The 22233-nt window shown below is 39.5% G+C and overlaps 1 protein-coding gene and 1 long non-coding RNA gene across 3 annotated transcripts; both read left to right on the forward strand.

Annotated features, from left to right (window-relative positions):
• Positions 1-1687: 1687 nt before the first annotated feature.
• LOC134882614 (uncharacterized) lies at positions 1688-2908 on the forward strand. The gene is made up of 3 exons (XR_010168179.1): positions 1688-1813; positions 2248-2340; positions 2811-2908. It is a non-coding gene; the product is annotated as an uncharacterized LOC134882614 (long non-coding RNA).
• A 2562-nt stretch (positions 2909-5470) lies between these two features.
• Positions 5471-10349, forward strand: LOC134883351 (sterile alpha motif domain-containing protein 3-like). 2 transcript variants are annotated; one of them, XM_063911670.1, is made up of 6 exons: positions 5471-6144; positions 6731-7474; positions 7633-7838; positions 8418-8570; positions 8932-9021; positions 9613-10349. In XM_063911670.1, exons 2-6 carry the CDS (start codon positions 6742-6744, stop codon positions 9916-9918), a joined length of 1488 nt encoding a protein of 495 aa, XP_063767740.1. In that variant the 5' UTR covers positions 5471-6144; positions 6731-6741; the 3' UTR covers positions 9919-10349. The 2 variants fall into 2 exon arrangements, with proteins under 2 accessions (XP_063767740.1, XP_063767741.1); XM_063911671.1 differs by having other exon boundaries at positions 6735-7474.
• The last annotated feature ends 11884 nt before the right edge of the window (positions 10350-22233 follow it).

Consider the following 22233-nt stretch of genomic DNA (forward strand, 5'->3'; position numbering starts at 1 on the left):
TTAGGGACTTATTTTACACAATTGTTGCATTTGTTTGGTCAAAAGTTGCAAACAAATTCAACATACAAGCTGTTGCACCTGATGGTCAGAACTGTAACTGGGAAGATTTGACTAAAACACTTCCTCCCCTATAATTCAGGGTTTTTCTGCTGCTTCATAATGGAGCAGCATCACAAAATTGCTGATTGTTTTCATGTATGTACACCAGCACACAAATGATCCAGTTCCAGTGAGAATCTGGAGGAACATTTGGCTCACAGTGAGGCTCACTGGGTGCTGTTGCGCAGGTAGCCTACAGTGGGTTTCAAAACCTGATTGCAAAAAATGTGTCTGCTGCTGAAATGACGCTGGTAAAAACTTCCCCGCATTGCATGAGTCAACAAACATTAATTTGTTGTTTTTTCCTGGACTCGGACGCTCGCTGTTGAAACAGTATGACAGTATTTCGTCAGATTGAAAATAAAGGTTCAGTAAGAGAACATTGCTTTCACATGGACGAATGAGTCAGTCATTATTATTCATTTGGAGTCGTGTTGTACTCCAATAGTCACTCTATTTGTTTAGTTTCTGGTCTTTACCAACTCCTGAAGGAAATATCTGTCTCTTAAGCTGCTAACAGCTTCGCTATGTTTACAAGCTGGTTTCCATCTATCTGCCTGTGGTTTGGGATTGAGCAGGTGGTGTGGAGTAGATTTTTTGTTGATGCTGCAACCAGAAATGACCATGGGAGCATTGAGACACAACAAAAACCGTATAGAGCGGTGTGTTCGAGAGAAACTTATTTTAAAGCTCCCTTGCCGAGGAAATTCAGTTTTGGATGACGCTTGTTGGTAGTTTTATAACAAAGAGTGAGCAATTTCCTATTAGATTGTCACAGACATTGTTCTGATAAAAAAATATTGATTAAAAGGTGCCATAGAATGTAAAACAGTTTTTACCTTGGCATACTCGAATAAGGAGAGTTCGGTACTTTGAGCTGACACACCGTGAACCTCCATTGTTTCCTCCTTCACGTGCAAATCATGAATATGCATGTCACAGCGGTAAAACAGGTGAATTACAACAATCCCTGTGTGTGACGTCACATACGGTAGTCCAGCCCCAACATCTGCATACACCAGCTACTGGAAACACTAACCACACCACTCCGTAACGTTGCTCTCCAATCTCCGACCAACTGGCTGTTCTTCAAATTCCTCGGTTTCCTCCTCCGATAAAGGCTCAAACATGTAAGGTTGGATGCCAACAGCCTCCATGGTTCATCTCTCACAGTTTCACAAACATCACTCACTTTTGTGGGCTCTGAGGCAGCCATGGATTGCTCCTTGTAAACCAGCCAATCAGAGCAGAGCTCGTCATAATTATTTAAATGAGCCCCCAAATAAGGCAATTCAGCTGGTTTCATGCTACACTGTAAAAAGAGATTTTGCCTGTTTGTTGTTTCAGCATATTATTCTTTGTCATTTTGACAAAGGATTGTTGAAGTAATTGAGATGACATGAAATGTCTAGTTAAAAAACGTCTCAAATGCCAATTTGCAATTACATGCTCACCTGAATTAGTAATGTACGTCAACATGACTTTGGAGGTCATGCAGCTCGACCAACGGATTGATTACGTCATCGACGTTTTACGCTCTTATCTGTCCCTCCCATCTCCTCTCCCTCACTTTCGAATGCCACTGCAAGGCTACTACTTCATGGGAGCTGAGAAAGTTGTGAAATCTTTTTCTGAATCACGTACATTTTGGAAAGTAATTTGGAAAGTAATTTTGGAAACTCGAGCAAGGGAACGACGAACGAAGACGTTCATGGTGAGTTTGCGTTTGTTTTTTTTTATGTCAAGTTTTCTGTCGAGTTAATGGCGTTTGATGGTGGTTAGCTAACAAGTAATATAAACGCTTGAATTAAGATGTGCTGTGCTGTTTTTCCTCCTAACTAAGGAATGTAAGTGTTAAAACATTTCTTCTCGTGACATTTTGTGTGTTTATTTTGATAATTTTTAGACTAATTCAGTTAAGAACCTGCAAAATTGCCGTGGGTTTTGCGCCTCGTGCTGTTAGACACATGTTTCAACATATTAGCTATAATGTTAGCATATGTGCAGGCTACACGTGTGTAACGTGCACATATGCTAATGTATATTGGCTAACTTGTCTAAAATAGGCTAACAGCGGTGGCTGAACAGTTTTACAGTTGTTTTAAGAAACTCCATAATGTAACACTTGCATCTTTATTTCTGATATAGATTTGTCGCTGACTGTCCACAACCGTCCTAGGTTACATTGCCACACTCGAACTGTCCTAGCACCACTTCTCCTGAACTTGCAGACCACCCAAGGTAAGACTCCGACTAGCAGACTTTAAACCGGGTATAATTAAAATTAGTTATCGTTTTTAGTTGTAACCTCTCAGCTTTCTAGTTTCAGTTAATAAATGCTCAGTTATTTTACCACCAAATTACAATTTGTGAATGATATTTAGAATAATTATTTCCATGAGAACACAATTTAATGGCTTCAAACACAATATAATGTCAAGTTCAACTGCTGTATAAAAGCAATTTAGCGCTCGTGTTCGTGAGAATGTCTGTGAAAATCCTCACACTTGTGGTTCTCTGCGCCACGTGGCTCGTGGCTGCAGCCGAACCACAGCCTTGGTTAACGTATGTTAGCTAATATGCACGTGTGAAGCCTGCACATATGCTATCGTATATTAGCTAACTTGTCTAACAGCTGTGGCTGAACAGTTTTACAGTTGTTTAAAGAAGCTCCATCATGTAACACTATTGCATCTTTATTTCTGATATAGATTTGTTGCTGACTGTCCACAACCGTACTAAGTTACATTGCCACACTCAAACTGTCCTAGCCCCACTTCTCCTGGACGTGCAGACAACCCAAGGTAAGACTCCGACTAGCAGACTTTAAACTGCGTCATTAATTAATGAGTTATCGTTTTTAGTTGTAACCGCTCAGCTTTCTAGTTTCAGTTAATAAATGCTCAGATATGCTACCACCAAATTAAATTTTGTGAATGATATTTAGAATAAATCAGTATAATTAAGAAATGATATTTGTGAATAATATTTAGAATCAGTATAATTAAGCAATATAGCGCTCGTGTTCGTGAGATGGATGTCCACCGACTGTCTCACGAACACAAGCGCTATATTGCTTAATTATACTGATGATGCTAGTGGTGTCTGTACTGGATGGGTTAAGGAAGGTGAGGGTATCCCATGAGTTATGGAAAGGGTGCCTGAAAACAAGTAATATGAAGGTGTAGAAAAATATTGTTTATAGAAAGAAAATGTGGTGAAAGAAATATGATATTGATGAGTTTATCTGAACAATTGTAATTATATTTATTACTGAGTTTATTCTTTTCATCTTTTAGGGTCTACCTGATGACAATTGTAGCCATTTTGTGCTCTGTTATTTGTGTATTTATTTTGTATGTTGAATGAAGTGGACTTGTAAGTTGTGTACTTTTTTTTGTGGAAATCGTCAGAGAATCATTCAACATTATCAAAGTAGTCACAGACATTATGGAAGAAATTGTCCTTTACCCTGCATATACAATGACTGTGCACAGTATTTCAGATCTAAAAAATCTCTGCAGGTCCACTTGAAAGAGCATGGGCTCATTGGGCAGAGTAGTGGGCTTGTTGAATTTAAAGTTAAATGCTTGTTGTGTGACTTGAAAGAATCAGTGAGCCTAAAAAAATATATTGCTCACCTTGGGAAACATCTGAGGAATAGGGAAACTGTTATCTGTCCTTTTAACCATTGTCTTTTCAAATCAACAGTTTATTCTAGTTTTACATCACACAAGTCTCGTTGTCACCAACATTCTACTTTAAAAGACTTAAAACCCGAAATTACTGTCCAAGGTTGTGAAATTGAGGAATTAACAGAATGTGAAACAGCTGAAACGCATTCAGATGTTGATGACAATGATTTTCATGTGTTACTTGATAATTCAGATATTCAACCAGAACACCTTGACATCACTCAAAAAATTCAGGAAAGGCTAGCATCATTACTTCTGCGAATGCAAGCAGTTCTGCATGTTTCCAAAGTAGCCACAAATGAAATAGTCAGTGAAATTTATGACATCGGTGTTTTGATTGGCGAACTAACTGAGTATACAGTAAAGGATGTCCTAAAGCAGCACAGTTGTAATATTGATGAAAATACTATAACTTTAGTAACAGATGCCTTACACAGCCTCAGTCCACTTGGCCCTATTTCCCAGAGTGGGTGTTTGGGATCAGATTATAAAAGATTGTCTTATTTCAAAGAAAAATTTGGTGTGATAGAGCCAGTTGAATATGTTTTGGATTTGCCATTAAAGAAAACGTTTGTTTATGTCCCAATTCTAAAAACATTGCAAAAATTGTTAAGTAGAGGGGATGTTATTGACAAGATTTTGGAAGACACGAGTACAGACTCCCAAACTGGCCATTACAGGACCGTATTTGATGGATCATATTCGAAAGAGAACCCACTTCTGTCTGGGGAGGATAAAAGTATTTCTTTAGGTCTGTATATTGATGACTTTGAAGTCTGTAACCCTTTAGGCACTTCAAGAAAAAAGCATAAATTGTGTGCAGTATACTGGGTGATTGCAAATTTACCTGCTAGGTACAGATCATCATTGTCTAGCATATACCTTGCTCTGTTATGTAGAAGTGTTGATGTTAAGACATTTGGATACGAGAGGATTCTTGAACCACTTTTAAGAGATATCAAACTTTTTGAAAATCAAGGGATTTTCATTAGCAGATTGGGAACCAGTATTAGGGGTACAGTGCTGTATGTGTCATCTGATAATTTGGGAGCACATTCACTTAGTGGTTTTCAGGAGTCATTTATTGTTGACAAGTTTTGTCGTTTTTGTTTAGTCAGCCGTAGTGACTTGCAGAGTTGTTCTGTGCAAAGGTCATCATTCTTATTGAGAACCAAAGAATCCTTCAATGAGAAAGTTTCCAGGCTGAGGGAGAATGAACACTTGACAAACGTTGATGGAGTGAAAAGAGACTGTGTATTAAACAAATTATCTTACTTTCATTGTATAACAGGGTTTCCCCCTGACTTTTTGCATGACCTTCTAGAAGGTATTGTTCCTCTCGAGCTGTGTTTGTGTTTAAAAAAACTAATTACACAGAAATACTTTACATTGGATTATTTGAATAATGTTGTACAGTGTTTCCCGTATAAATTTTCAGACAGAACTAACCGTCCACAGAAATTTTCAGAGAAAGTGCTTTTGAGAGAAACTATTGGAGGCAACGGCCATGAGAATTGGACTCTTTTGAGGTTGTTGCCTTTATTCATAGGTGATGTCGTTCCAGAAAATGATGATGCATGGTCTGTTATTCTGGAGCTTAAAGACATTGTGGAACTTTTGGCATCATCCTCCTTTTCAGAGGAAAGCTTGTGTTACCTTGATGCCAAAATAAGTGAACACAGGAAACTATTGCGAAATGTGTTTCCAGACTTGAGACTGAAACCCAAACACCATTTCCTTGAACACTACACTCATTTAATCCGCTGCTTTGGACCACTTGTAGATGTTTGGACGCTACGGTTTGAAGCGAAACATAGCTATTTCAAGAAAGTGGTTCATGACGTCAAAAACTTCAAAAACATTCTATTAACTCTTTCTCTCAGACATGAGCTTATGATGGCATACAACCTGGAAATGCCCTGCTTGTTTAAACCAACAGTGGAAGTACAAGGAGTAGCAAATGTTTCTCTGGACATTCTGGACTCTACCATTAAGCAAATTATTGAGAACAAATGTGGAACTCTGAACAGTGTATCTCTGGCCACAACTGCTTACATACATGGAACTAGATATACCAGGGGAATGTTTGTGTCAGTGGGAAGTACAAGTGGACTTCCTGATTTTTGGAAGATTGTGCATGTGTTGCTTGTATGCAACAAGCTATTCTTTCTTCTAGAATATTTCTCAGCCTGGTATTTGGAGCACCTACGGTGTTACGAAGTCTTCAAGAGAGTCCCTGCCCAACTGATGGTAGCTGAACCTGAAGAGTTGAACCATTACATTCCATTGTCAGCATACACTGTGAGAGGACGACATCTAATTTCCCTAAAGGCATTTCTTGTACATTAAGGTAAGCTTTTTTATTTATATACAGTGTATATATACAGTGTATATATATATATATATATATATATAGTATCTCTCAGAATTGAGTACCCACCAGGCATTTTTCTAAATATCTTTATCTTTTGATGAGACAACACAAAGACACTTTGCTGCATTGTAAAGAAGTGTGTACATTCTGTAGTAAATAGTCTAAATTGTATGTCCCCTTACAGCTGGCAACGTTAATGAGTACACGCCTGTGAATATGTACCCAAAGTGTCAATATTTTGTGGCCACCATTATTTTCTTTTTTTTCACCATTAAAGTGTCATTTCTTCAGGGTTGTCCAATCAAAAGATAAAGATATTAGAAAAAAGCCAGGCGTCTACTCAAGTCTGTGAAATACTGTGTGTGTGTGTGAGAAGTTATTTCACATTATGGTTCAAGTTGGATTCATATCAGATCCGCAACCAAAATCGCACTCCAAAAACCTGATCATACAACAAGATGTACCCTTTATTTCCTTTTGGAGAAACTTGGAAAAGTGTGATGCCTTAATATGACCACGCTCAGTCTGTGAAATGATATGTTCTAATTATTTTTATTTTTAGACAGGTTCGTCATGCTGCTGCGCATCATTTTGAGAGAAGATGATATTAGAAAAGTTAACATTGAAAACTTGCCTGAGAATGTGGATGAGTTCTACTTAACCATAAAGACCAAACTTGGACTGGAGGGAGACTTCGTGCTTCAGTATCAAGACCCTGACTTTGGGAATGACCTGTGCAATTTAAGTTGCATGTCAGAACTTCCAAAAGAGAAAGCAACTTTGAAAGTGTGCACCAAGGTACGTGAATGTTACCACACAGACTCAACTTTAGGCACAGCAAGTCTGTCATCATCTTCCCTTGAGGAGGGCCCTTCTGGTCTCAAAACCCGTCAGTTGCCTCAGCCATTTGTCATTTCTGCCTTTTCGTATGATGTGGAGTTAAAGCTGAAGCAAGGAAATGAAGCCTACAATAGAGATGGAACCCTTCTGGACATATCCAAAAACATGAAGTCTGACATTTTAGACAAATTAGCAGAAGCCATGTATGCGTACAATCCCTACCCCACACGTGAAGACTTTGATAATGTGGCCCAAGCTCTCGTTCAAAAACATCCTTGTCTGAAGGAACCTGGCTCCGACCGTGGGTGGTATTGCTGGAAGTTTAGCTTGCAATTCAAAATGGCCAACTTCCGCCAGAAGCTGCGAGTGGCCGGGTGCTCCGAAGTCATGATCAATGCCCGTACCTCTGGACCACATTCAAAAAAACTCAAGAGGGCCAAAAAATCTGAAGTGAACTTTCTGCCAGGTAAGACACTGAAGACGGCATAGGCTATTATTACATTTGTAAAAAGGCATAGCCTGGGAGTGCGTTTACTTTCTCCTCACTTACTATTTCCCTTGTTTACGCACCCAAACCCATTCATTTTAATTTAGTTGAGCGCACCATTCCTCTCTTCTTGCCAGATTTTCCAGACGGGAAAGCCCAATGTGACCTTGAAATGGAGAGGTCTGCCTTGGTCGTTGAGATGAAGAAAAGAAAAATTGATTGGAAGCAAACTGGTAAAATGATGACGAGTACTTTTCCGTTGCGGAGAAAAGAAATAATTGAAGATGAGCCTTTTGTGGGACAAGTCAAAGAAAGGTGGCCAGCCTTGTTCACAGAACAGCAGGTAAAGAAAGACATGGTTTCTTAAATGAGATTTCGCTCTACTTTTGATTATGTGAAGTGGGGTTATACAGGGGTTAAAGTTATCTGTTGCTACAGTGAAAATCAGTCAGTTGGTCACTATCAATCAGATTACTTTTTGTGCTTTAATCCCTGGATTATGAGGTATTTGCCCATAGTTAGTTAATTTCCTACAGTAGATGGCGGCCAGCACATCTGTTTGGAGAAATGGCAGGAGAACCAGTGTCAGAACCTTAGCCGTGCATAGCTGTGGACCAGGTCGGCAGTGAAATGTACTTCTGACATCTAAAATAATGGATATCAGATTATGCTATGTTTAGAATATCCACATCACCTTGCTGTCTGACTTGTATTCTGGTGCCTGTCTCGGCATCTCCAAACTGGGTGTGTTCTGACAAGGATATACTGTGAGGACTTCATTGGCTATGAATAAATACCTCCTACAACCGCACTAATTTGAGCTATGTTGTGAGGTTTGATGAATTGATTCAAAGTGTCCAGTTAAAGCACCAATTTACAAGCAGTCATTGTCATTTCTTTCCCCCTGACCCATGATCCGCAGATTGAAGCAGAATTTGCTCGGCTTACATCCGTTGACCTGAAGAGCTCCTTCTTCTCTGGGCTGGACCAGTACCTGACAAGGTTCCTTGAGCTGTACAAAGCCAAGAGTAGCATCGTGGGATTGACCAGGCTGATGAGCTGTCTTAATGATGATGTAAGTTTTCAAATGGTTCCATGCTTCTCACATTTCATGTTATCATCTTCGACACCATATACAGTCCAGGGAGGAACTTTCACTAATGTTTGAATTTGACAGCACTGTTCCCATTTGTGCTGCAATGTTCCCAGCCTGACCTGTACCTGATGTGTTCAGACTAAAGTTTGTTATGTATACATATGGCTCTCCCCGAGGTTATATTGATATTGAAGGACTGGCCTTGTTATAGGTTTTTATATACCTGGGTTTACATTTTGATACTGTATTTAAGTAATATTTTATCAGTTTACAAACAGATGGCGCTCGATATACATTAGGTGGTGTGCTGTTCATTTATTTATTCCTCTATTGAATTCAGAGCTCCACACAAACAAAGAGGACCATTGTTCTACTGGGCCTTCCCCACTTCCTTAAAGAAGATCCCTCACGTGTATTTAAGACAATACAGGTAAGAATACTTCAATGTCTTTATTAAAATGATCAGGAACAAGTTCATTTAAACTGGTCTGTAGGTTCTGCAAAGTGATACCTACTCAAGCATACTTAATAAATATGTTTTTGCCACCGCCAACAACACCCCACACCCTCAAACATCACTGCTCTACTCCACACCCTCACTCCACTACCCCTTTGCCAACACCACCCCACACACAAACATCACTCCAATACCGAGCCCCCACTGTGATTCCTCACGCCACACTCTCAAACCCCCCTGCCAGTGCCACCCCATGTCTTTCCACAAAGTATAATAGGACTTGTCACAAACCACGCTATTCTTCAATTCTAGACTATACCTCGTGCTATAGAGCGCTGATATCCCAAAAAATAGTTAAGCATTCAAGAGCAATGCCATTGCTCCTCACCATTGTCCAAAGGCAACAGTTTGGCAGTTTTATAAATTGTTTAAAGATAAATGTAAAAGCATTGTGCTTTAGAATAGACATGATGGAAGATATATCCTTGTAACATGGTTGTAGATGCCAACATTGAACTGGTCTTTAAGTAAGATATTTTTTGCTCTCTTTGAAATCTTGTCTAGGCCACAGATGATCAAGCCACGGTCTGTAAGGGTATGAAAGTCGGTGTTTTGATGGTGAAAGACGGAGAAGAGGACATTGCCACAGCAGTCGTCCTTGAGGAAGAAGTGATCTTGCCCGAAGTGAAGGACGTCCCTCATGCCATTGCCTTGCTAATGGGTCTTCTTTTTGCCCTCAACATAGACTATCCTAAAGAATTGAGGTATACATTTGAAGTTACTCAGAAGGTCCTGATGAACATCGGTGGAGGGCAGTGTTCTTCACTTGTCCATGGCTTGAGAAACAGACTCTTGCGAAAAACTTTGTAATATGGCATAAGACGTTTGAGCTCAACATGGTTAAACTCGGTTGGTTGAATTGTGCAAAAATCTTTTTTTGCTTGTTTGATTTTTAACAAGGATTTTACCCGAGTAAGATAAGAAGACTGGTGTAAAATGTTCTCTCTGCATTGCCAAACGTCTAAAACTGTCAGATTTAATAATAGCGGTAAATTATCTTTTGTAATCACAATGGAATAAAAAAGACCCCAAGAAACAATTAGGCAATATCTGAGAAGGAGGTAAGAATGGCTGGTGGAATAAAGTTTCCCTGACTTGTAAATGTAAATGCATACACACACACACAAGCTTGAATGTTTTGAATGCTCAGCATCTAACCCCAGTGTGATATGACCGAAGGAGGTCTGTAGTTCTGTGTGAACCAAATGTTTGTCTGGTCAATAAAAAAGTAGTGTGATGCAAGCAAACACTAAAGACTTGTAGTGTGCTCTCTCTCTTATCACATCTGCAAATAACAGGCATCTTAGAACCTGAAGTGTGGATTCCTTTTTCATTGACCTTCAGTGCAGGGTAGAGCAATAGTATAATTTCAAATCATTTACAGTATTTTTTCAATTGACAAATTTCATTTTCAAGTATTTTTACATTTTATTACGTTTTTACTTAATGCCTAAAACTTAAAACTGTCATTAGGTTTGTAACAAGGTTTGTTTCTAGTGTTCCTTTCCTGTCCAAGATGAACATGAAATCATATTTACATTAATCACTGTTTCAAAAGTGACATGGCTTATCTTTTTTATAGGCATCTATTTACTAATCATGTTTTTTTTTAATGATATGGTGAAATGGATTTTAAGTGTAATCAACTTTAACCAGGCCACATTAGTTATGTTGAAATTGACTAAGTTCAAAGAAATATTGTTTAATAAGTTCATTCAATTAGTATATTTAATGCAAATCACCAGACACATTCAATTAAGATAAAGTAGATTCATATGTTCAAACAACTAAACTAAGCAGTTCAATCCAATAACTAATCCATATCAAATAGACTAAATGAAGGTTTACTGAACTTACCATTTTTCATTATGCTGAAATACATTTTTAAGTTCAGCCCAAAAGCAAAAGAAGTTCCATCAATTATTAATTTCAAATCAACCCAACTAAAGCAGAGGTTTACATAACAAGAGATTTTTAATCAAGACAACATAAAGTAGTGTTAGAACAACAAATTATGTTTGTTCAATTGACTTAGAATTTTAAGGCAGCCCTTTAACTTATATTTTTATGTTGAAACAACAAATTGTTTTTTACAGTGTAGGACCAAATCATAGGGTTATAAACGGGCCTGTAAAACCACATCTGCACATTTTTTGGATCAACCAAAGTTATATACCTTCTTTGTAGACATCAGAGAACAATTTCAAATACCAGATAGATGCTTTCTATGGCCACTTTAAAGCAGCTTTAAAATGGACAGAAGCAACACACACATTGCCTCAACAGACATCTTGTTTTCTGTAGCTAAACCGCTAAAGCAACCCAGCACTTAATCTGATCATCTGTTGAAACGGATTAAGGCAAGGGATTTATTTAGTGTTTAATGGGATATCAAGCTAATTCAACATCAAAATGAAGCTTAGGAATCCCGTCTACATGCTACTCTCTCTCCATCAGCGGACTGTGGGATCCCATCCCACAAATTTGACGGGCAAAAAAAGATCCTGCTAATCCTTACAAAGAAAAACTCTCAAAATAATGATTTAATATATCCAAAATACTAAGTTCTGCAAATTGGTTTCTTGTTATCTTCAGATTCTAGTCATTGTGATTCATTATTTTGGGGAAAAAAACCAAGTCATCATTGAGCAAAGTTTGTCACAGTAACGTTTTCTTTTATTGGCAGCAAAGGACCTCCAACGCTGACTAAGGGCAATCACTCTTTCAGTTACATCAACCAGATTTTGCAGATTTAACTGCACTTATAATTGTTCTATTGCTTGGTCCTTTTCTTACAATTTGTGTTACATAAACTATGTTTATGTATGCATCATACTCACTAAAGCAAATTCCTTGTATGTGTAAACCTACTTAAAAATAAACCTAATCTCTGATTCGGATTTTTCTCTGCTGCGGTCTGATCAGCATCAGATTCATGCAACCCTCCTCCATCCCGTGCACCTCCAGCTTTCATCACCCTTGGATCTTGTCAGAATTCTCCCTCCACAACAAATCCATCCAGAGCTTCAGGCATTGCTCTTTAACCTTTCTCCTTCGCTGGTATCTACACTCTATCAGGGAGAATTTCCCGTTCAGCTCATGGCAACACCAACACCTAAAATAAGGAAACCAGGACAGGGTCTAATCAACAGATACTAATATTTCTTCAACCTTTTATTGGCTGTTTCACACCATTATAGACTGCTGGCTCTTCTATTATCTCAAGCAGCCATTAAGCTATCAATAACTCACATCTATGAGCAGACCATCATTAGACAGGCACAACAAAATCGTGTCTGATCCCACCCACATCCTCCACACAGCGCTCCAGCTCCTACGTTCTGGTACGAGATTCCGGGTCCATCAAAGCTGACTGTTACAAACACTGATTCCAGCCAATGTCCATTAAGTGTCCCAACAAAAAATTAAATGTTGGCCAATGGATTTATGCAATCGGTCGCCATTGTCAGAATGTTGTCTTTGTATGCTTATGGGAAAACGTTGTATGTATGCATCAGTTATGTGTAAATACATTGTCTTTTATCGAGTACTATGTATGATTTTTCTATCTTGTGTGGGAGTGCAGGATAGAGTCCAGAACACATTTATGGGGACAATAAAATAAAATGCATCGTAACTTCTCCAGTGGAAAAGGATATTTCCAACAACTGGCTAGGCTATAAACAAGCCTTACCTTGTCTGTTTCAGGACACAATTTGGCTTTTGTTGTGGCTCGATAACTGAGATCCATAGAAAGGTTCAAACTGCAGCATCTGCATATCACTTCAAAGCAGAATATGTAATGATCAAGGTAAATCAGGTGCGATAGAAGATTAACAAATCCCTGTATTTGTTATCTTGGCCACTCTCCTGACTTCATTGAGGCAGGATTAATAAATGAGTGAGATCCAGCTTTCTTTGTTTGGAAGGGGAATGAGACACAGAGATACAGTACTGAGCGCACTTCTATAGCAAAGTCTGTTTTCTATTAAATCTCTCCTTATTGAACTATGCTAGCTGTAAATCCATATGCATCCAACATGTGCACAACCGCTTGTGACATTTAAACTATGCCTAAGGTTATAGAGTTTAAGTATGAAATAGAAACGTTATGCTAAAGTTATAATTCTGTAAATACAAGTCAGCAGTAGACTTGTTTCAGATGGTGTTTGGTGCTCTTTTATGCAGAGCAGCTAATCAAAAAGCTGCAGAGAGCTTCTAAACAAAGAGACAATCAAAACCGATGAGGGCTTGCATGTCTTTGGTTTTTCAAAGTGTAAGATGTTTTGTTTTATCTCTTAATGACTTGCACCTGGTGAACAAATGGTGCTTCGTGTTTGTGCTTTGAATGGCAATTATGTGGAGTGTCAGAGGAGGTATTATACAATAAGCATTTTCCAATGACAATCAGCGTCTCTGTATTGTTTTCCCGTGACACGTTCACAAAGTCGCTTGTGTGGTTGTAATAGCCAGCACTCACCTTTGTGCTGAACAAGACCTGATGCTTAATCTAATTCTGACCTGCTCTACCATACAACATGTCAGGTGACAAGTCCCATTATGCTAGAAAATCAATCACTTTCCCACACATTTAAAAACAAAAAGTCAGCATCCTCATGCTAGTTTGCAAGACCTCAACTTTCTGGTGTTTTTCGTGTGTTCCTTCCTGTTCTTGTTAGTGAGAGTGAGTGACTTAGAGGATCTCTGCAGGTGGCGGAGCCATTTGGGGATGATGAGCGATGGTGTGTCTGGAGCCCATCTTTAATTCAGATGTCTCATGGTTCTGTGGTGGAGAAAAAACAAGAGACTTAAAGATCCAAGATTGATGCTCGAGTGGGAGGCGTGCACAGCCAGCGTGAGTCACACAGCTGAGGCACCGTGCAAGAAAACAAGCGGTGGATTTGCGGTTCGTATGTCATGCCTTATACTGATCGACTGGGCTGTCTGGTTTGGGTGTTTCATTCATAAATCGCTGTCTTTTTATGTGTTTGGGTGTACTGGAGTGCTGCGGGAATATTAACTGAAAATGAAGCTCAGGATTAATATTTGAGAAGTTTGCAATGTGAAGGACGTCTCAATAAGAAATAAACATGGCTGGAAACCCAAGAGAGGGCCCAAGGGCATGAAACGGGCCCCAGCTGACACCTCTCACTTTAACTCTGTGGGCTACATCTATCTCAAGGACACATCAAAGGAAACAACAATTATACATGTGGCAGGTTTATTTACTGCCTCAGAAAGTAATGATATGTCAGTGAGTTTGTGATGATTTAATAAAAGCAAAGTATAAACCAAAATAAAAAATATTCAAAAAATTGCACTTTAAATGGCCAAATTAGGGATGCAAGGTCAGATACACCTCACTATATGTATTATACTATATACAGTAAGTGGTGCACTCAATTACCAATATACCGACAATAGGGATTGACAAACGCTGTGCATTCTGGGGTGTCAGCGTATGGAGACAGAATTGGGTCAATATTCGAGCACGCAAAACAAGCTACTCACGAGCGAAAAAATGTGCTTTAACAAATGCATAAAATGTGTGTGTGTGTGTGTGTGTGTGTGTGTGTGTGTGTGTGTGTGTGTGTGTGTGTGTGTGGGTTTCTGAGATTATTTACATAATTTCTGGACACTTTTTAATGCGTTATTGGGGGTATTTTTGAGACTGTATTAAAATATTTTAGGACATTTTTCTAAAAAATAAAATCAGTATTTTACTGCTTTTTAAGACGAGGCATTCGATGACGGCTTTCTCTCATGCTTGTGTTTCAGCTCGTTGTGATTTGGTTTTGCTTTTTCCAGCAGGGTCAGGGGTTTGATGGCGGTTTCCTGGAGCAGATTTGGTTCTCTTTGAGGCGGGTCGTGAGACTTTATTCACATATTTTAGTACTACTTTATAAAATTCGCTGTAAATGTTTAGATTTTATTATGTCTATACTTTGTTTTAATGTCTCAACACACTTATGCTCCTGTAACGCCAGAATTTCCCAATTTGGGATACAAAAGTATCTATCCATCTAATTTATATAAATCTCACAATGGGGAAGGTTACAGGTACTTTTCATCAGTGCATTGCTTTGGTCTGGCTTTACTCTTCACTGTTGGTTGCACACACTTTGAATTTACTGGCTATGCAAAACAGAAGGTGAGGCTCATTATCATATTAAAAAAAACGGTGTTTTTACGTGTGTCTCGTGCTCTCCCTCGTTTCCATGTTAGCACAAAAGAATATCATTTTAATCACATGGTCCTTATTTATAAGCCGTTACAGCAAAGTTAAAAAGTAATATCATCACGTCGTATTAGATACCATAAAGCTTTTTTGCTCCACCACAGCCGGCCAACTTCCCTTTTTGTTTTTGCATTACATAGCAGTCAGAGCTGTCAAAAAACTGCAGAAACTACTTGGAATGAAGCATAAGAACTGTGTTAAAAACGTGGGCATATGAATAGTGCCTCAAATATGAAGAAGTGGATGGCCTTTAACTTAGGTTTGTGCTTTCAATTTCATTTGACAGTAGAGGCTTAAAAGCATACAGTTATTTATTCATGTTCACAAATGTAAAAAGAAAAACGTGTGATAACTTTCTGGTTGTGTCTCTTTAAATTCAGAAATGTATCCTGCTAGAAAGGGTCAAAAGCTTTTATATAACCAGGAGGTTTGGTTTGTTTCACAACAGAAATGTGCTCCTTAACTTAAATCTGTTTCTATTCATTATGGGATATGTTGTGTTTTAAGTTGACATTTTGATCTTATGATTGCTAGAGAGAATGAGTCACATGCTGTGTATTTTGCTATTTTTTAAAATCATTTTCATTCCACCCCCAGAGCTAGAAACTCTTGCTCAAGGTCAGTATGTGGACACTGAGCAACGTGATGTTTGAGCAGAGTGAGACTATCATCCAGCCCTCCCCGACAAACCAAACAAAGACATCCTCACAGGAAAAAGCAGTATAAATGGAGTGAGGCTACAGGTGCTTATGCAATTGTACGTACAGCATTTCCCATGTCTCCTCAGACATCCTTAACATGTATTTATATCTTCTGAAATCCACTTAATAAGTGTTGGAAAAATGGATTGAAGCAGAACGATGCATCTGTTTTCATCCTACAACACAATCAAGCAGTGTTTTCTCCTTCTGATTAATCACAGCACCAAGCATGATGAGTTCAATTATTAAGAGGACAGGTTCATATTTGTATTTAGCTCCTCTCTGGGACACGTCTCCATGCTTTAATGTTCAAAAAGCTCTTTATTTTCCTCATACTGCCTGTGCTGCAGCAGCTCTTTTCACCCTCTGTCTGAAACCAAAGCCCAGCCTGCTCTGATTGGTTAGCTTTTCCTTTGCTCTGTTGTGATTGATCTACCGCTTAGAGAGGTGTCCCGTCCTTAGGAAATAGAGGCAATAGAAGCAGGAGTGTTACACAGTGATGTCACTATGTTACTAAAGAAAAGAAAAAAGGAGTCCAATGATGGAGGCGTTTCAGGCAGGGAGGAGTGTGTGGGAGAGAAACTCCCTTTCGAGGGAACTTTGGGATTTGATCCTTTGCAGACCATTTACATGCACAAAAACTTATATAACACACTGCAGGAAAGGCGTATTTACACCTTTGCTGTTCTACCAACTACGCTGTTGTTTGATAAAAAATAAGGGTAGTACAAGGGTAGCTTGTGGATTTACTCCAGGTGGAACTAAAGTCTGATTTAAGTTTCAATTGCATTTGACATCATAGATCGAGTTCTGAAAGTAACAAAAGGTATTAAATAAAAGCAGGAAATGAAAAGAATACACATTTTACCTCTGAATTGTAATGCGGTAGAAGTACAAAAGTAAAAAAAGTACTCGTATTAAAAGTACAAGTCTCTCAGAAATGTACTTAAGTACAGTACCTGTTGACGTAGTTACTTGACACCACTGCATATGTGGTTATGTTTTTTGTGAGAAGTTTAAGACTTTAAGAGGACAAATCTGGTTCACCTGATGATTAGAAGTGCTTTCGATAGCCATAGTTGGTGGATGTGTGAACTATTCTTTGCTTGGTTACACACCTCCCTCTCTTCACTCCTTCTTCCCATTGCATTTGTTTTGACGGACAACAATTGGTGCCCAATATCTTGGCGTTTGCTGGCGCAATTCCTAACTTTCCCAGCCAAACTAATTTCCTGCTGCCACCAGCACTCTTCATAGTTGCCTTGGAAACCAAACTTGCTGTAGCTTTTCTGTTTAGTGAAAGTGAAGTAATTGATGCATTATATGCTAATCAGAAATAACAGTGTGGGTAGGGATGATGTGGATGTTCATTCAGCTGGCATACCAAGCAGATGCAGATGAGTGTAAAGCTGTCTGTTTCCTGGGCAGACCTTTGATGATGAATGCCAGGCGCAGCTCTGCTGATGGAAACGTCTGCTTCCTGCTCAGCAGACCAGCAAAGACACAGTCAATGGAATAATAAAATCATTATATCAGAGAATGAAAAAAAAATTGAGTTGGAGGCGAGAAATGGAAGTGCGATAAACAGTAGTGATTGTTCAAAAGGAACCATTTCATCAGACTGGAATTCTTTAAATGCCGCCATGGTCATCACCGATCTTCTCTGTGCCGAGTAAATGTCTCAATCTATAGTGGACAATGAAATGTTCCGCAGAAAGATAACATTATTGTAATTGGATGTGAGACTCAGGAAGGTCTTAATAGAGGATTATAAGCACATGCGGGACAATCTACCAATGTAAATGCAACCATTTCATGTCGCCATGTGGTTTAAATGACTCAAAAGATGATCATTTTCTCATGGTTTTGCTTCCTTGATATCCTTTTTTTGCAGAAGGTTTCCCCCTAATGAGCATTGTTCTATATGGGAAAGTATACAGCAGTGCCATGAGATCCAGTAGCAATGATTTTAAGCTACTGACAGTTGATGGGAAGAGAAAAAAAGATGAAAATGGAATAAAACTGAACAGTATTGTGAATTATTCAGTGCCCTTAGTGAAGATCTGACTACTCGCTCATTTAGGAAGATTAACAGATGTGGAAAATCACTCTGTTGTCGTCTTTTACAGTTCCCAACTATATATAAATGGGATCTCCAATGTGAACCATTCTTTATGAGGGTCCTCTCTTCCGCTCCTCCCCACACAGCATGTCTAAAAATATAAAAAACGATGCATTTGTCATCCAACCCGACTCAGGCCCATTGTGTTGCATCTTTCTGTGTGGCCTTATCTCACTCTTTATTTCTGCCCCGACAGCAACTTCTGAATCAGTCTTACTTACAGCAGGAAACGCATTTGTGCAAGTCCTATATAGAGCTGCACATAATGAGGAAAACATGGCACTTCTGGACAAGAGATAAGTGTGACCTGTACGACTCCGACAGGCTACCAGCCCCAGATTCTGTAGAACAGACGGAAGTCCTCCTCTCATAATGATGCATCTCTTCAAACTCAGCATCTGTGTTGTTCTAAATTGCTGAGACAATTGTGAACCATAACTGTAACAATGACACTTTGTCCTGTGTCACTTCTTACATCTTCACTCTTTTCTTCCTGTCCTCTAACTCAGGAGCCCTCACAGCCGATGAAGACGCTCTCACACAGACATTAATCTGCCACTGGCCGCAGCCTTGCTCCCCGGCCGCCGCAGATATACTATCTTAACAGAATGAAAACTTCATCTCGCCTCCTCCACCTCCCCTCTCTCTTCATCCAATCTCCCGCTCCGTCTCAGAGCCTCTGTTTGGACAGGAAGACGTGTGCTCGGAGAAGCTGTTGTCTTGTTAAATGGTACAACTGAGGAGGAAATGGATAACAGCCGACCTTGATCATTTAACATCCTCTGCCTCAGACAACAGACTGAATCACTAAGAATGATTTGCCTCAAAGACCACTCTCTTTTTATGCTGCTTTTCTTTTTTTTGTTGCCTTGTACAGCTCAATATTTACCTCGAACTCTTTATTATGTGACAAACAAGACTAAAGCCAAACCGGAGAGACCATGCAACAACTGTAGCTGAGTTAGACGTGTTACGTGTCAAATTAAATGCAAACAGCAGCTATGAAGGTCATCAACTGTTTTTAGGAAAAAGCTAAGTAACGTAGTACGAGACAGCTATTTGTATGGCATGTGAAACAAAGTGGATTTTCCTTTAAGTTAAGTGACGTTATGTACCCAACTTATGCACATAGCCTCGATAACAAACATGTTCATTTTGACCCATAGCATAACCTTTTCCAAACCTAACCAAGTATTGAATTCACAAAGAGGACCACATGTTGCAGTCAGTCAGATTACTCTGCATGTTCGTGTCCTGTAAAGCTTCCATATGCACTGAACCCGAAGGGAGAAAGTGTCAAAATATGGAAATGTACAGTATCTACATATAGGACGTGAACTGGCACCTCTCCAAATCCCTACACACCTCTCCAGGTACCAATCCAATCAGAACGTGAACCAGCAACCCTTTGGTTAAAGACCAAGTTCCTGCAGAGCCACTGCCACCCCCAAGGTCTCAGCATTTGACCCATCCTAGTGTTAGATGTGGCTGCCATTATGTACGGCGCATGGGGAGCAGTGTAGGGAACAGTGCCTTGCTAGGGGACACCTCGCTAGCACTTGGTCTTTCTGGGACTTGAACCGGCGGTGACCTTCCGGTTCCCAAGCCAAGTCCCTATATGGACTTACCCACCACCACCCAGAAGAACAACAACAGTGTTCACATACATTCAAAGATATTTTGATAAAGAAAAACTTACAGGAACAAGATGCAGGCAGGTACAGCTGGCAGGAAACAGGCAAACAAAACTCCATACAGCTAAAAAAGAGGAAGAGGAACTGACAAAAGGGAGGGGGGGGCACCTATACTAAATACACAAGGGAAGGAGGTAATAACGAGGAACAGGTGAAACTCATCAGTGCAGAACAGGCAATCAGACAGGCGGGGAAAAAACAAAGGCAGGAAGTGAAACGAGACCAGACACAAGAGGAAAGAGACTTTCAAATTAAAACAGGAAACAAAAACCTTTACACCGGATGAATAAAATACTAATGTACTGAACAACTGGTTCAGCAATGTCAGTAGGAGCATGACTGTCTCTACAGAATTACATAAAATAAATGTAGTTATTGGATCATACTGGACCAAAGGTGGACCAACCAACCAACATGGCAGAAGTACGTGACTTGGCTTCTTTCGCAGTAGGACTTTATTTAAAGGGCCCTATTGTGTTAGTGGGGTTTTTTCCTTTCCTGTAGTGTGTTATATAGATTTCTGTGCATGTAAATGGTCTGCAAAGGCCAAAATCCAAAAGGTCTGTCTGAAACGCCTCCATTGGACTCTTTTGCATTCCCTCACATGATGATAACTTTGTAAACTTTCGCTTCTATTGGCTTGTGCTCCAATACATTGTTTGACTTGGGGGCGGGACATCTCTAAGCGGTTGACCAATCTCAACAGAGCCTGCCAGCTAACCAATCAGACCAGACTAGGCTCTGGTTTCAGGCAGAGGGTGAGAAGAGGTGCTGCAGCACAGGCAGTATGAGAAAAATAAAGAGCTTTTTGAACATTAAAGCATGGAGAGACGTCACAGTAGAGGCACAAAATACAAACATTAACCTGAAAATTATCATAATATCCACGCATTAAAATGGAAAGATGAGAAAACGTTTGACAGTATCCTCTTTGACCAGTCAAACGAAGTCACACACCAAGCTAAATAATGTGGTTACAGGGGAGGTGACATGAATATTATGAGCAAACTCAGAGTGGCATTATTAATTTGAATTAATTGCCAGTATACGATTCCTGCAATCAAATGTGGATGTCATTATTACAGAGCTGTGGGGCTGTTGATTAGAGGGGGGTTCAAACTCTCCTTAAAGACATCATTTAAACTGCGAGTGATCAAGCAGCGTGATCTCTTTGACACAGAAAGTCAAAGAGACGCAGTGTGTCAAACACAGCGTCTGATTGAAGAAGACAACCACGGAGTAAAGACAGCCTTTTCACACTGTTCGACACAAGCAGCAAATTGGTTGGAAATTAAAGCTAATGAGCAATTACCCCACCAATGAACTTCTATTAATGTCTGTTTTCTTAATGCTCTTCCACTGAAACCTAATTCACACTTATTTATTCAATCTGAATAAATATGACACTTGTTTTCAGTTCCTAATCTTCCATTGTGCTCACTGTAGAGACCATGGGATGCTATTCTGATGCACATCCAAGAAAAAAACCCATAATCTCCGGGCTCCCCCTGAAAGACTGCGACTGCAGTGTACACCGAGAAACATATTTCTCCATAATCAAAACATGGCAAGCGCTATTGGTTTGGTTTATTTGTTCATTCATAAGCACTTAATTTGCATGCAGGCTCTATTATGAACCTCCCGCCTATATTTCTGCCTTGTAAATTGTATTGTTTACCCTTTGGAAAGAGAAGATTTGCACTCTGCTTGAACCGAAGGGTTCTTTCTGAATTAATCTGGCCGCCCCTCCCATGCACATGAAAGACCCTTCAACAGGGACAGTAATGACTTAACATGGGGTGTTCACAAAGGGAAATCTGAATCACTATTCACACTCTCTCAGTCCTGAACAATACAGCAGAGAATAAGCCTATGGGCGTTGCTTTGATTGTGGACTGTAATCAATGATGGTGAGGTAAACTGAAGGTGATCAATGTTTCTTAATGGGCTCAAGCATTGTGTGTCAGTATTAGCATTTCTGAATTTATAGATTTGCAGACATTTTCTCTCTAACCGAGCTAAGCTAAATGTTACGCAACCTCAGCAGAGCTTATTGAAGAACCTGTGTGAATATTGATCATTAATAATAACAAAACCAAAATGACTGGACTGCAGTTTCATGAATGGATGAATGTGTGCAAGAAAACTGGACTCACCTGAAGGTTATGGATGTTTTAAAAAGGATCCCTACCACCACCTACAGCTACAGCCTGCAACAACATCCAGTATGTGAACGCAAAATACATTCCAACTGCTAAATGGATTGCAACTCATCTATCATTCAGTGTAGTTTAGTTTTTAATGCTTATGGCTCTAAATGTCTGAGCAGCAACAGACACAGGTATAAGGGGGGGAAACTGAGGCATCGTC

Source organism: Eleginops maclovinus, chromosome 20 (genome assembly GCF_036324505.1).
Source record: "Eleginops maclovinus isolate JMC-PN-2008 ecotype Puerto Natales chromosome 20, JC_Emac_rtc_rv5, whole genome shotgun sequence".
NCBI lineage: Eukaryota > Metazoa > Chordata > Actinopteri > Perciformes > Eleginopidae > Eleginops > Eleginops maclovinus.